Source organism: Piliocolobus tephrosceles, unplaced genomic scaffold (genome assembly GCF_002776525.5).
Source record: "Piliocolobus tephrosceles isolate RC106 unplaced genomic scaffold, ASM277652v3 unscaffolded_110, whole genome shotgun sequence".
Lineage (NCBI taxonomy): Eukaryota > Metazoa > Chordata > Mammalia > Primates > Cercopithecidae > Piliocolobus > Piliocolobus tephrosceles.
This window is the reverse complement of record NW_022292088.1, coordinates 1,198,977-1,213,623: the sequence shown is the minus strand read 5'-3', so window position 1 is coordinate 1,213,623 and position 14,647 is coordinate 1,198,977. Positions and strand designations below refer to the sequence as shown.

General features: G+C 49.1%; 2 protein-coding genes across 14 annotated transcripts in view; one reads left to right on the top strand and one right to left on the bottom strand.

The window, feature by feature from the left end:
• The window catches only part of LOC113219500 (calpain-3-like), a 51,288-nt gene extending 42,676 nt beyond the window's left edge, over positions 1-8,612 (top strand). For 2 of the 7 annotated variants that reach the window (XM_026447914.1, XM_023196006.1), the window contains 10 exons: positions 296-332; positions 4,410-4,523; positions 5,604-5,681; positions 6,081-6,138; positions 6,223-6,287; positions 6,728-6,796; positions 6,888-6,966; positions 7,184-7,300; positions 7,576-7,634; positions 8,022-8,612. In XM_026447914.1, coding sequence (XP_026303699.1) covers positions 296-332; positions 4,410-4,523; positions 5,604-5,681; positions 6,081-6,138; positions 6,223-6,287; positions 6,728-6,796; positions 6,888-6,966; positions 7,184-7,300; positions 7,576-7,634; positions 8,022-8,048 — 703 coding nt within the window. In that variant the 3' untranslated portion in view covers positions 8,049-8,612. Of the gene's footprint in view, positions 1-32; positions 55-295; positions 333-4,409; positions 4,524-5,603; positions 5,713-6,080; positions 6,139-6,222; positions 6,288-6,727; positions 6,797-6,887; positions 6,967-7,183; positions 7,301-7,575; positions 7,635-8,021 lie in introns of those variants that run through there. The other 5 variants (XM_026447916.1, XM_026447915.1, XM_026447917.1 and 2 more) reach the window with 4 other exon arrangements.
• A 497-nt stretch (positions 8,613-9,109) lies between these two features.
• LOC113219507 (zinc finger protein 106) overlaps positions 9,110-14,647 on the bottom strand; it is an 84,295-nt gene continuing 78,757 nt past the window's right edge. For 5 of the 7 annotated variants that reach the window (XM_023195999.1, XM_026447911.1, XM_023195997.1 and 2 more), the window contains 2 exons: positions 14,079-14,225; positions 9,110-13,632 (listed from right to left, as the gene is read on the bottom strand). In XM_023195999.1, the coding sequence (XP_023051767.1) occupies positions 13,576-13,632; positions 14,079-14,225 (204 nt within the window). In that variant the 3' untranslated portion in view covers positions 9,110-13,575. The other 2 variants (XR_002727331.1, XM_026447912.2) reach the window with 2 other exon arrangements.

Sequence of the window (14,647 nt, the reverse complement as noted above, 5' to 3'; positions counted from 1 at the left end):
TCATAGCCCCTGCCACTCTGATCTCTGTCCTTGCAAGATGCACCAGGTACATGGGTAGGTGGCAGGCCATGGGGGGGCTCTGAGCAATGCCAACAAGAACCTGCGTGCCTGGGCTTGGCTGTTGGGGATGGTGCTGACATGGGCTGGTTCCTGGGGTTGGGGGTGTTAGTTCCAGGGGTTCTCTAGAGGCTGGTCCTGGCTTGGCCGTGGGAAGCCGTGCACCAGAGCAAACCCTCCGCGGGCTTCCTGCTTGCTTCTGGTGACGCTGAGACCCACATGTCTGCGTTCCTCACAGGGAAGTTGAAAATACAATCTCCGTGGATCGGCCAGTGGTGAGTGGTTTAGATCTTCTGTGTGCAAAGTCCAGAGGGTACTGTGCTCTGACCATGCAGGGGGCGGATGGTGCAGGGAGAGTGGGCAGTGGCAGAGGGAATGGGACTCTGGGCAGTGCTGAGCGTCCCTCCATGGCACTGCAAATCCTGCTTGGCATGGCCGGAAGTAATGGGCCTTATGCACCGGGGGCCATCGAGGCAGTTCAGGGGCTGGGAAGTATGGAAGGGGGTCCTGGAAGGGAGAAGCAATTTGAACAATCAGAGGGAGGGAACAAGACCACAGGAAGGGATAAGAGCTGCAGCAAACACTGGATTCTGAGACTGGATAACATTGGATTTCACACATAGAGAAAAGAAAGTAAGCTGGTGCGGACCTGGTGTTGACACCTGGATCCTCCACCTACCAGTGGGGTGACCCGGACAATTTCTATAGTCGCTGTCACTCAGTTCCCTGCTCTGTAAAATGGGGATAATAATGTGCCTCGCAAGCCTTTTGTGAGGTTTCGTCCATGAGATGATGTACGTGAAGTGTCTGGCACAGCATGGGCGCTCAAACAGAGGTGCTTTTCACAGTTCACACTTCACAAGGTACTTTTCACATGTGTTATCGCAATACTTGCAAGGTTTCTGAGAGGTAGACGGGGTTATAATCCCTGGTGTTCAAGAAAGGAAGTAGGGGCTCAATGGGGTTGAATGACTGCTCTGAGTTCACAGAGCTCAGTAAGTGGCAGGGTTGGACTCACATTCAGACTCTCCGACTCCACGCTGAGGCCAGCCCCAGGCACTGAGAAGCCCAAAGTCTGAAGCACAGAGTGCTGTGTGTTGGGCTTTCTGTGCTGAGTCTTGTGACTGCCTTGGGCTTTGGGCTGTGGTCAGTTGGCCGTCTGTGGGGATGGCGTAGGTCAGTGGGAGGACAGATGCCCTCTGACCTGTCTTCTGGGCAGTGAGTCATGGTCATAATCCTGACCCTGAGCCAGGTCTCCGAGTGCCTTCTGAATGACCACAGGCAATTGGTTTTAGTGGTAGGTGTGGGGGGTCTGTTCTGGTCATCTGGATGCTGGTCATTGGTGTACAGTATTGATCAGGACCTGCAAACTCAAAAGCTTACGGGAGCTGGCACGTCACCTGAGTAGAGGAGGCAGGTGCAGGGGTTTTGATGTCCCTGCACTGACACAGTTGTCTGCAGTTCTCACCTGACATTTGGCTCCAGTGTGGAGGGTCAACAGGAATGTTGGGGCCGTGGGCAATCTGGAAGACACAGGGAGCAGCGGCCCTCGGCTCAGCTAATAGTTGCCACAGGGATGACAGGCCCAGGCAGCCTGCCAGAGCTGCTGATTTTACCAGAGAAAATCTCCCTATGGTAAATGTTTGCTCGAAGATTTTTAAAAAATATTCTATAAATCAAAATCCATTGTCAGGTCAGTTTGAGTGAGCCATGTTTTTGGTGTTTTAGTAACCAATTTCATTTTTATTATTATTTCTATTTATTTATTTATTTATTTTGAGATAGACTTTCGCTCTTGTCGCCCAGGCTGGAGTGCAGTGGCGCGATCTCGGCTCACTGCAACCTCCGCCTCCCGGGTTCAAGCAATTCTCCTGCCTCAGCCTCCTGAGTAGCTGAGATTACAGGTGCCCACCACCACGCCTAGCTAATTTGTGTATTTTTTAGTTGAGACGGGGTTTCACTATGTTGGTCAGGCTGGTCCTGAACTCCTGACCTCAGGTAATCCACCCACCTCGGCCTCCCAAAGTGCTGGGATTACAGGCATGAGCCACCGCACCTGGCCACCAATTTCATTTTTAAAAAAAAAGGAAGAAAGAAAACCTTAGCCAGAAGATCCTTTTCCTTGCCATATGCAGTAAGAGTAAATTACAAAAACAAAGGCAGAGTAGTCACTGGTGTCTGGACATGGAGGAGAAAGAATTCTTTTCTCCCTTCACCCTCCATGCCCTTTTTTGGCTCCATGTGACTCAGATTTCTGGACCCTGGAGCCTCACCCCCAAGCTAAAGATCAGCATACAGGGAAGCGCAAAGCCACTGGCCATTCTGGCAACTTGCTTTTCACTTATTCTGCATTTACTGTTTCCTTTTCTTGTGCAGAGAAAGAAAAAAACCAAGGTAGGTGTGTGGGTAGAGAGCACGAAGTGTGTGTACTCATGCATGTGTGTGCATGCGTGTGTGTGCATGCGTGTTGGAGCTCATATGCATGCATGCACCAGAGTTGCCTCTTCCTCCCCCTCCTTCCCTGAGCTCCTGCTGGGCTGAGTGCAGCAGTGACAGCGGAGATGTGCTGGGGGGAGGCTACGTGCCAAGCACTCTTCTAGGTGATTTCCATGATTCATTCCATCCTCACAACAGCCCTATCCCCATTTTCAGAGGGAGAAAAGGTACAGACAGATTGACTAACTTGGCCAAGGCCACACAGCCAGGGAGTGGCAGGGCCAGTACTTAGAGCCAGGCAGTCTGGGTCCAGAGTCTGTGTCCTGAACCACAAGAGGCCATCATACACCATCAGATTTGGTGCTAGCCTTTCTGGTGGTGCCTGGTGGTGATGGATCCATCACAGGGGACCTCCGGGTCCTGGTGCTGGCCCAGACCAGAGCTGACACTCATCAGGCACTACCACATTCCAGGCACTGTGCTTGGGGTCAGACTCTCTTTTTGTGTTTTTTTCCCCCAATTATAACAGTATCTACAAAGTAGGGTGCTGTTATTTTTCCCCTTTCACAGGTGAGATAGACTCAAAGAAGTGAACTTGCCCAAAGAACAGAACTAATAAGTGGGGAAAAGGGAACTGGAAACCACGTCTGTTGACTCCAACACCTGTGTTTCTTGCCCTCTGCCTCTGCTGCCAGGCCCCTACGCTTCAAGGCCTGCATTGTCCAGACCCACACTCAGGCCTGCTGGTGTGTGCCTGGCAGGGATGCTCCATGGCCACATCATATCCATCCTGCACATCCCCTTAGACTGTGACCTCCATTTGCTCTGGGATCCCCACAAGCTTCAGCTGCTTGAGCAAGACACTTTGCTTAAGGCAGAGCAAGCCAGGGCCTCTGGAGCCTGCTGGGAGCCAAAGCTGGGGAGCCGTTTCCATGGGTCTATCTGCTTGAGCTGTGCTAGATGAGCTGCGTGGAAGGGCAGTGACGCCTGAGCCCGGGCGGGCTGCTTTTCTGCTGAGAGGCTCTGCCTGCCCCGTTGTTCTCTTCATGGCAGCCTCAATCCCCACAGCCTTGCCTTCCCTGGGCTTTCCCTACAGGTGCACCGCACCCACCAGTGTTGGCACCATGCAGCAGCCGCTCTCGACCCTTTTCATATCCTCATCACTTGCACGAGCATGTCTTGAAAATATCCCTTGTTTGTGTAGTATCTTAAATGGTTTTGCAGTATGACTTTGCATTCCGTATCTCATTTGATCCCCACAAGAGCCCTATGAGGAGGGAAAGCAGGTTTTACTAGTAAAGGATGAGTAAACTGAGGCCAGAGAGGAGCTTTCTTATATGAGGGGCAGGGCTGGGATTCCGGCCCAGTGTTCTGATGGCTCACCCACTGACCATGCCGCTAATCCGTGTCCTTTTTCAGTCTGTACTTTGCAGAGTCCTAGAGGTTCCTTGGAGGTGCCTCAGTAGCTGCCATGGTGATGTGGGGTGCTGAGGGCAAAGAGCTCTGTTCTCATTAATCAGAGCAGCTCTGTTTTTCAGTGACTTTATATACACGGTGTTTCTGCAGGAAATTTAATTTGAACAGTGTTTCCATCTGGAAAAAAAAAAAGTCCACAAAATACTTGACAATCACTGCACTAGATCACGCTGCTTTTAGCATTCTTAGCATTTCACATGCTGAGCTCAGTACTCCACCATGAGGAGGGATGGAGTGGGTATGAAAGATAAAGAACTGAAGTCACACGGCTTGTCAGTGGCAGAGATCGAGCTTGAACCGAGGTTGAAGAGCTCCCGCCTGTTCTTTTCCTCTTCTCACTGGATAAAGCTGCTCCAAGAGAGAGGCTGCCTCAGTGTGCCTGTTCAGACTGTAATCCTCACTTCCTTCCCGCCCGCTCCCTCCTTCCCTCCTCTCTCCAGCCCATCATCTTCGTGTCGGACAGAGCAAACAGCAACAAGGAGCTGGGTGTGGACCAGGAGTCAGAGGAGGGCAAAGGCAAAACAAGCCCTGATAAGCAAGAGCAGTCCCCACAGGTGTCTGAGCACGTGGCATGGGTGGGGCGGTCAGCGCACTACAGGGGCTTCCTGTGCGCTTGGGATACATGGGCTGGAGGCTTCCCAGGGGGTTGTCTTGAACATCTAGAGGTTTGCATTTGTCCCACTGACCTTTTCTCTCAGCAAGTTCCCCTAAAATCCGGGCTGCTGCTTGGGTGAATATCCCAGGATGGGGGTTCCATTCTAGGAGTGGACTGGCAGGCTGAACCTCCCATGGAGCTGATCCAGCCAGGACAGAGAGAAGGGGAGGCAAAGGCTGAGACAGAACCAGCCCGGACAGAGAGAAGGGGAGGCAAAGGCTGAGACAGAACCAGCCAGGACAGACAGAAGGGGAGGCAAGGGCTGAGACAGAACCAGTTTGAGAGTAGATCCAGCCAGGACAGAGACAAGGGGAGGCAAGGGCTGAGACAGAACCAGCTTGAGAGCAGAGGTACAACTCCTGTCTCCTGGTGTCCTTGAGCATTTTACAATAGGAGTATAAAGAATGGGAGCACAAAGTGGGGCTGACATAAGAAATGGCGTTTTCTAGAGCTCACGGGAGGGTGTTAGATTGGAGTGGGGTGCTTAGTGGAGGTGAGCCTTAGAGGCAAAAGTCTCCAGACCAATCGGGGCCCCTCTTCTCTCCAGGGCCTCCTGCGTTGGGGCCTAGGGGAGGTTCTCTGAGGACTTGGCCTTGATGACAGGGTGGCTGGAGGAATCACAATAGTCAGACCTTCTTTGACCTGCGGGCACCTGTGTTTGGAATGGTCAGGCCTGGGATGGCGGAGGCAGCTCTTGCAGGTGGGGACTGGGGTGGTGGGGAGGAGGCTGTCTGTGTCTGCATGGCCGCCACATCTCCTTTGGCTGGGGGCGTCAGGGCTGGAGAGGTGTGGAGTGAGGTGTCACTGAGGCCTCGATGCATCTCACTCCAGCTCACCGTTCTGCATTTGCCCCTGTCCCCAGCTCCTGCTGTCACCTCCGGCCGTTTTAGGCACTTGGCTCCCTTGGCCCAGAGGAGCTTGCCCCTCAGGCCTGTGCACCTCTGACCCCTGTGAACCAGTTTTCCTTTGTCCCCCACAGCCACAGCCTGGCAGCTCTGACCGGGAAAGTGAGGAACAGCGACAATTCCGGAACATTTTCAAGCAGATAGCAGGAGACGTGAGTGCCTCCAAGCCCAGGACGCCCACAGGTGCTGCTTCTCTCCTGGATTAACTGCTCAGATTACCAATTATTTTGTTATTGTTTGGTAGGGTCATTTTGGACTTCGGTGGAGCCAGGGAATGTGTGTAGCACACAAATCCACAAGTCCTTGAGTTTTGGACTGCCAGCCACATCCACTGGTGGGCTCAGAGGCCTTTTTGCTCTGCCCACGGTGGTCCTGATAGCTGGGGTGCAGTATCTGGCCCCTGTCTTCCTCAGAAAAGTCCTAGCTTCCCATGACATAATAGCACCGACAGGGATTTCACAAACACGGCCAGCTGGAATTGTTTTGCAAAGCATCCGCGCCAGGAGCTGCTGTACTCCTGAACCATGACCCTCCTCTCCCTTCCTCCTCAGGACATGGAAATCTGTGCAGATGAGCTCAAGAAGGTCCTTAACACAGTCGTGAACAAACGTGAGTTGCTCAAACCAAATGTGGGGGGTGGGTGGGAAGTCCCATTGTCTCAAAGCACCTCCTCACTCTTCTCCATCCCCCCAGACAAGGACCTGAAGACACACGGGTTCACACTGGAGTCCTGCCGTAGCATGATTGCCCTCATGGATGTATCCTTCCTGCCGCCCCTTCCCGACCCTCTGTCATCAGCCCACGGGCGCCAAGGCACCATACAGGGTGCCCAGTCAGGCAAAGGGCCCTAATTTGTGCCCAGGAAAACACTTAATTCAGAACCTGATTCAGAACATCTTGGATACTCCTCTGAAAGGGGTTGCTAGAGGCTGAAGGGGAGGACGTTGGGTTGTAACTGCCCTAACCCCTGTGCTTCTCTTCGGCCTGGGATCCTGCCCAAGCAAAAGTGGCCCTTAGGAGATCGGCTCCCTGGGTTACAGAGTAGGTGCAATCTCTGACTGGTGGCGGAGTGGAGGGGAGGGTTAAATACCACAACAGGGCAGTGGTTAGGACAGCCCAGGCAGAGGCTTCTGGACCCTCCGTCCAAATCCAGGGGGATTTTGCTATGTGCTGTGTAGCCCTGACCTCCCTCCTCCAGACAGATGGCTCTGGGAAGCTCAACCTGCAAGAGTTCCACCACCTCTGGAACAAGATTAAGGCCTGGCAGGTGGGAAGAGAAAATGAAGTGTGGGAGTGAAGAACGGGGTTGATTTGGAGATTCAGTGTGTGACCTCGATCCTCAAATTTTCTATTGCCAGAAAATTTTCAAACACTATGACACAGACCAGTCTGGCACCATTAACAGCTACGAGATGCGAAATGCAGTCAACGACGCAGGTGCTAAGAAGGAAGGGGTGGGAGGGATGTGGACCCGAGGTGGTGGGAGCAGGAATGGGAGGGGACTAGGCTACTAGGGCCCCACGAGAGAAAGGAGAGGGAAAGGGCTTCTCATTTTCCTTTCCCAGGTCACAGGGTGGCCGAGAGGCAAGGAAAATAGAAGGCAGGCCCAAGGCCTCCAGCTCCATGTTCCCCTTTAACATGGTCCCCTCCACAGGATTCCGCCTCAACAACCAGCTCTACGACATCATTACCATGCGGTACGCAGACAAACACATGAACATCGACTTCGACAGTTTCATCTGCTGCTTCGTCAGGCTGGAGGGCATGTTCAGTAAGTGGGGAGAGGGGCTGCCCTCCGCTCTCTTGCAGGGGCAGTTGTGGCAACAGGCATCTCACCTGATAATCTCCAGTCTGCCCCATCCAGGCGGAACAAGGGCCAAAGCCCTCTTTAGGCCCAGAATGGGATGGCAAAGCTGGTGATTCTCTGCCTGCAGATCTTTGTGCTGATGAGGGACAGCACTGGGCACATGGTCCTCTTTGGGAAGTTACAGTAGTACAGGTAGAGTGCACCTGTAACTGGCCTCTGGCCTGTGCCTTCTTTCACAGGAGCTTTTCATGCATTTGACAAGGATGGAGACGGTATCATCAAACTCAACGTTCTGGAGGTAAAGCATAGGCACAGCACATTCCTCCTGCACATTAAAACGCAAGGTGGAGGGTCAACGAGGCAGACTGGACCCACGGTGTGCTCATTGCCACACAGTGGTGGAGGGAGGGGATAGGAACAGAACGTGGAGGGAGGCTCTGCGGGCTCACAGGACACACGCACTTGAGGCCCAAAGGGACCTCTGTTCCCGGTCACTCGACGCTGGAAAACATGCACCTTCTTAGGGAAGATCTAGGAGAAAGGAAACAGTAAGCCACTGCTTCTTGGAAAATCTTCCGGAGGTCTGACCTACTGGGACTGTTCTCTTTCCTCTTGCCCCGTAAGATTCCCAGGGCGCGGGGTCACTCTTTTCTGATCTACATTCTGATCTTGGGACTTCTTTCAGTGGCTGCAGCTCACCATGTATGCCTGAACCAGGCTGGCCTCATCCAAAGCCATGCAGGATCACTCAGGATTTCCATCTCGCCCTCTATTTCCAAAGCCACTTACCTCAAAGGACCCAGCAGCTGCACCCCTGCAGTCCTCCAGGCACCTCATCAGTCCTGTTCCTCCTCCATTTTACCCCCTCCTCATTCCTGATCAGTCATGCCTAGCCTGGCCCTTTAGTAGAGCAATGAGGTAGGAAGAGCAAACCCTTGTCTCTCTACCGTGTGGAGGAAAGTGCCTGCCTCTGGTCCGAGCCGCTTTGGTTCTGAAGTGAGTGCTCCTGCTTAGCTTGCTCTAGGCTGTCTGCAGAGGCACCTGCCGGTGGCACTCAGCACCCCCTTGTGCTAGAGCCCTCCACCATCTTCACGCTCTCCCACCATGGGCCAGGAACCAAACCAGCACTGGGTTCTGCCTGGTTATTTCAGGAGAGGCCTGCTGTGGGGTAAACTAACTCAGTGGAATAGGGCTGGTTACTTTGGGCTGTCTGACTCGTAAGTTTGGCTGCATTTTGAAAAAACTGATCTAAATAAAGGCATGTGTATGGCTGGTCCCCTTGTGTTTTGTTGTCTCACATTTAGATATCAGCCATAGCATCCAATCCTACACTCACCTATGACCTAGAAGAGAACAATGAAAAACACACACAAAAACAAAATCTTGAACCCCCCCCCTTTAATCATGCCTATTGCTATTTCTTGAGCATAGGAATTGCTCAAATACTTTCCAAGACATAAAAGGAAGGCAGAGGAATAGTTGTTGCTGTAAAAGACATCAAGAATAAATGGGTTATGTACAACGGGAGGGGCCGGTTACCTGAATGTAATGGAGCGGAGACTGAGCTATCCTAGCTCCTCTGCTCACTAACTGGCCTGTCGTATGACCGTGGACAAAACCCTGAACGCAGCAGTTTGCTAAACTTACCTGGACCATGGCCTGTGGCATATCTACCGGCATCCTGTGCTTTCCACCCAGTTTCCTTCTTCCTCGCTAAGCCAGCGTGGAAAGGGCTGACCATGAATACACAGACAAGGTAACGAAAGTAAACCGTCAGTTAGTAAAAGTACTTTATTTTCCTCTTGTATTTGCTTTATATCTTGCTTTACAAAGTTACGAAGTTCACAGCTTTATACCAAAATGTAAGAAGGCTATTTGCTTATAAACATTTTTGCAGTCATCTGATTTCATTCTTGTAATCCATATTCAATACTAAAAAAGTCAGAAACCAAGGGTGCTGGAGCAGCTCTAGGGCATATATTTCTCTTAAATAGGAGAAAGATTTTCAACAGCTTTTCCTCCTTGACACGCTCCCCTCCCAGTTTATTTGGGTCACTACCTTGAGTTTAGAGTGAATCTGGGAAATTCAGTCACCAGGTAACCCCGCAGGGCTGTACACTTGGGCTTGGAGGTGAGGTTAGAGGTTCCTGTCTAACACAGTAGGTCTGGTTTCTATGAGGAGCTCACATCCACTTGCATAGGGAACTCAGTCTATCCCAAATCACCTCCACCACAACTTCTGTTCCCGTCTGTGAGACCGCTTCTCTTAAACCCGAGGAACCTGATGATTTGAGGGCAGGCATAAAACCATTATTTTATAAATGTGGCAGATATGGCCTTCATAATTCTAGAAGCTCCCGTTTAGGTAACAGAAACAAAATTGAGAAGTAAGCATAAACTGCAGTTATTTGAGCAAACCAGAGCATATGTGCTGTTCAAATCCCGCTTTACAATATACTTCAATCTCACCTCCAGTGAATTCTCTTCCATAAAATACACCATTCCACTAAGTATATACCTACTCCCACCAAGTCATCCACATGCCTCATCACTAAAGTTGTCCATTGTATACTCTACCAGAAAAAAGACAAAATAAAACCTGCGGCAAGCAAATAATCACTTAAACAGTAATAATATTGCCTCTAAATTAAAGGTAAGTCAGGAGCTGAACACTCAACTGTTAATTCTTCTGGGGAAGAACAAAATTTTTCCCACAAAAGCAGGAGTGTAGTAGTAAGTAATGACTTTCTCTCAAATTCAAGTAACATCAGGTCAAGATAACCTTTGCTCTTAGAGTTTTGTTTGCATTGTGTGGAATTGCTTTATAAACTGAGTAGAGAGGTATGCCAAAATTATTTTTAACCTAATTAAAAACTTTCACATAAAACTTGAAGTGACTGATACTTCATCAGAACAAACTGCCATTTTAACACTAGCATAGGTACACAAAAGGATTTATACTATGGTTTTCTTGGCTTTAAGCCATTAGAAGTAGGCAAAACCAACCAAGAATAACATTCTAAAAGTGGCTCCAACTACTTTAAAGACATGAGTCAGTTTTTGTCAGGTCACTTAATGGTTTCCTTCCTTCACAAAGCTACTAAATGCCAGAGTTAACAAAGATCCCTGAGCCACAGCTCTTCTCTGAGGGGAAACAGGGTTATCATCAGTCACGACATTGTGGAAGACATTAAAAAAAGAAGGCAAAGTTCTGCATAATTTTCAAGACACTTGTAAGTAGTAACACACAACCATAAGCAGCCAAAATGCTTATGGTCCCTTTATTTCTTAACGGAGGGCTAGAACGGTTCATTTTGGGTAATACGCTAATCTGGTGTTAAAAGAATTTCACGTGTTCTTGAAACAAAGGCATTATTACTGCCACTGCTTCAAAAAAAGCCTTCGTGAAATGAAGAAAACTATGACAAGTACAGGTTCCCACACGTACACATGCACACAAAGGAACCTGCGCACTTGCACACACACAGGCAGATACAGGCACACAGTTCCACCAACGCGAAGTCCAAATCGGAGTTCTTACTGATTCTACCTGTCTGTAATACTCTCAGAAGTTCCCCACAACTGCCCAACACCTCACCTAGCCTCTTCCTGCTGCACAAAGGCTCCTCCACTGTCATCTTTTCGACACATCCTCAGGCAGGGCAGAAGGGCACTATGCCGCAGAGCATTCGAGGCTCTCTCAGCACACAGCCAGCGTGAAAATGTGGCTTCACTACAGCCCAGGGAAAAGGGCCAGGTTTAGTCATCGATCCAAATGCATCTTCCCGGGAAACGACCATTCCCAAACACACAGAACAGCTTGGCTTCTCTGGATATCCTTATAGGAAACAGGGGTAAGAGGTAGGAAAAGCTTCTTAATCTCATACAGAAACAGCACGAATATTTAACACATTTTTTGCAACAAGATCTTCTCTGTTCTCCATTAAGCATCACATAAATCTCACTAGTGTGGTTAACAAAATGGCTTTCCCTAAGGACAGAAGTCAAGAGCTTGTGGGGGCATTTATTATCTAGTTCTAGGCCATTCATTATCTCCTAGATTAACCTTTTTTTTTTTTTGAAGTGGAGTTTCACTCTGTTGCCTAGGCTGGAGTGCGGTGGTAGGATCTTGGCTCACTGCAACTTCTACCTCCCAGGTTCAAGTGATTCTCCTGTCTCAGCCTCCCAAGTAGCTGAGACTACAGGCACACGCCACCACACCCAGCTAATTTTTGTATTTTTAGTGGAGACGGGGTTTCACCATGTTGGCCAGGCTGGTCTCAAACGCCTGACCTTGAGTGATCCGCCCACCTCGGCCTCCCAAAGTGCTGGGATTACAGGCGTGAACCACCAAGCCCAGCCTTCTAGATTAATTCTTAACATTTTTTGGATCCACTAAGAACCACTGGAGCCTTTCCTGGAAAAAAGAACACATACTCAGTCTCACACACAATTTCTGGGGGTTCACAGACCCTCTTGAAGCCTACCCATGAACCCCCTGGTGAAGACCCCTGCCCGATAGCCTGAGGGAAGACGTGTGAGTAGATGTGTGTGCACTAATAGGGGCGAAGACAGACATGGATGTTCTGCAATCCCAGAGAGCATGTCCCAAAGCTTGGTATGTGGCCCTGGGCTCCTCCCCCTTATTTTCTCTCTCTGAAGAAGCTTTCTGAGGTTTTTTTTTTTTTTTTGAGACGGAGTCTCACTCTGTCACCCAGGCTGGAGTGCAGTGGCGCAATCTCGGCTCACTACAATCTCCGCCTCCCGGGTTCAAGCGATTCTCCTGCCTCAGCCTCCTGAGCAGCTGGGATTACAAGTGCACACCACCATGCCCAGCTAATTTTTGTATTTTCAGTAGAGATGGGGTTTTGCCATGTTGGCCAGGCTGGTCTCCAACTCCTAACCTCAGGTGATCTGCTTGCCTGGGCCTCCCAAAGTGCTGGGATTACAGGCATGAGCCACCACGCCTGGCCACTTTCTGAGTTTTGAGGATCCAGAAACAAAAGGCTGGAAAGCAACACTTCTACAGGTTTACTGATGAGTCTGGAGAAAATCCAAAAACAAAGCCCCACTCAGGGTTTGTGAATTTGGCTGTTCTCAGTGGCCAGGCAGAATCTCTGCTCCACTCTTCTTTCCCACCTAGCAGGGATGTGAAGGCAAAGAACTGTCTCAGAAACAAGTCTCTAGGAAGTCTGCTTGAGGTCCTAAAAACCGTATTCAGATGCTTTATTCTAACCCCTTCTCCCCCACCATCTTGGGTGCTGCAGAGGGGTGGAAAACACCATGAGCCCGGGGGAATACTGGATGGCTGCCATCAGTCTAGGCACAGCCGTACAGCGGGAGAGATGGAGGCTGGCAACTGAACAAACCAAAAGGGTTCAAACCGACATTAGGCTTGCAGGGTCAGACGCTAGAAAGGAAGATAAAGGTACACCTCCAGCTGCAACAGCCTGACAGGATCTGTGGCAGGTAATGCCCAGTTCAACAGCAAACGTAAAGGTAGACATTAGGTCTACGCACTGCCTCACACTGAGCTTTCTGTCCACATTTACAGAGGTTTACTAGGAAGTGGTGTTGTAAGGACTTGTCACTATGTGATTTGCTTTCTGAATTCCTAAAATATAGTCAGCAGAGCAGCCGCTATTTGTCAAAAATCTGTGTCCTTTAGCACTTAAAGCCAGCTCTGTCCATCTATGAAGCAAGAAAACAGGGACACACACTGCACATAATTGTTAAGAAAGAAAACTATTTGCTTCCAATTTAAATACCCAGCTATTACAAATGGAGAAATTAAAACTGATCCCGAAAGTCTAGCACTTAAACAAATTTGTACTTAAAAGCCTGACTATAGGTTTCAACCACCATAAGAACATAAACTAAACATTGCAAACTGAACTCAATAAAATATACATATGATTAGGGTCAAACTGGGTCACCAATTAGGATCTGTATCTTTAGTAAACATCTGGAGAGCGCAAGTAGCATAAATCACTGTATGCCATGCTGTCCCAGAGGAGTGTGGTTCCCTAACATCTGTCTACATCTATTTAAAACCTCCAGCAAGAACTTAAAGAGTAATCTATCATCCCATAGAGCTGCCCAGACTCATGCTAGGGGCCTGGCTAGTAACCACTTTCTGCTTCCTTGCTTCACCAAGGAAGGGAAGAGAGTGGCCTGTGTGGGGGGCTGACGTGAAAATAGTTCAACCAATGACTTCCCAACGTGGGAGGCAAACAACTTCATGAATCAATTTTGCTGTCATCTTCAGCGTGTCGTTCAATATGTCCTGCAGCATCCTAGGAATGAAGGGAAAAGGACCCATGAGAGAGAAGTCGATAGTAAGACAGGAGAAAGGCAAAGCCAAGGAAAGCCACGGGGGTCCATTCCACCTAGGATCCAGACGGGAAAGGCAGTCAGGAGCCAGCACTTCGCTAACTTACATGAAAGCGTGTACTTAAAGGCGAGCTGTTGTCTCAGCACAAGAGCACTGTAATAAATTTCTAGGTTCAGTTACTGGATTTGAAACATCTGAAAACATTCTCTAGGCCCTTTCTCAAAAATGACCTAATTCTTCATTTGAAACTTCATTAAGCTACCCCCCAAATCTCTGAATCATAAAAAGAAAAACCGTAAGCCCTCCCTATATATGGCAATTCTTGATAATAAAACAAAAAAGGTTTGCTAGCCCCTGCTCTGAGCAGTCTACTGAATCCCAGCCGAACCTCAAGTCCCACTAATGTACCTGTTTGGATCCTTTCCTAGCAGTGAAGAAAGCATCGCAGTTCTTCCAGCGACATTTCAGAGTCTGGAAGTTGGGATTAGTGTGGTCAGTCAGCAAGTGTTGTTTTAAATGATCTACAACGCCGAATATCAGAGAGCAGCCATGCCACTGGAGAGAAAGAAAATGAGGGGACTCGGTGAAAAAGGGTGCAGTGAACGTGAATGAGAACAGCCCCACCTGGATCCCATAGTCACTATGGAAGCAAAAACCCAGCCCTTATTTTAAATTTATTCTTGGCTAGAAAAGACAACAAAGCCAAGGCAACCAAAATGTCAGCATAATGAGGAACCCTGAAAAGACTGGAAAAATCTTTTGCTATTTTGATATTTTGAGAGGGCAAAACACTAACATAGCAATTACGTCTTAAATCAGAAAAAGGTCAGCAAATATTTATGGATAAATTACCATAAAATTCTGTTTAAACTGTATTTTTTATGTTGCCATCATAAAATTGAGTTTCTTTCTTAGTTTATTCAATACAAAAGACAAGTACCTTTCCTATTGTACCGAAAGGGCTTTTTTTTTTTTTT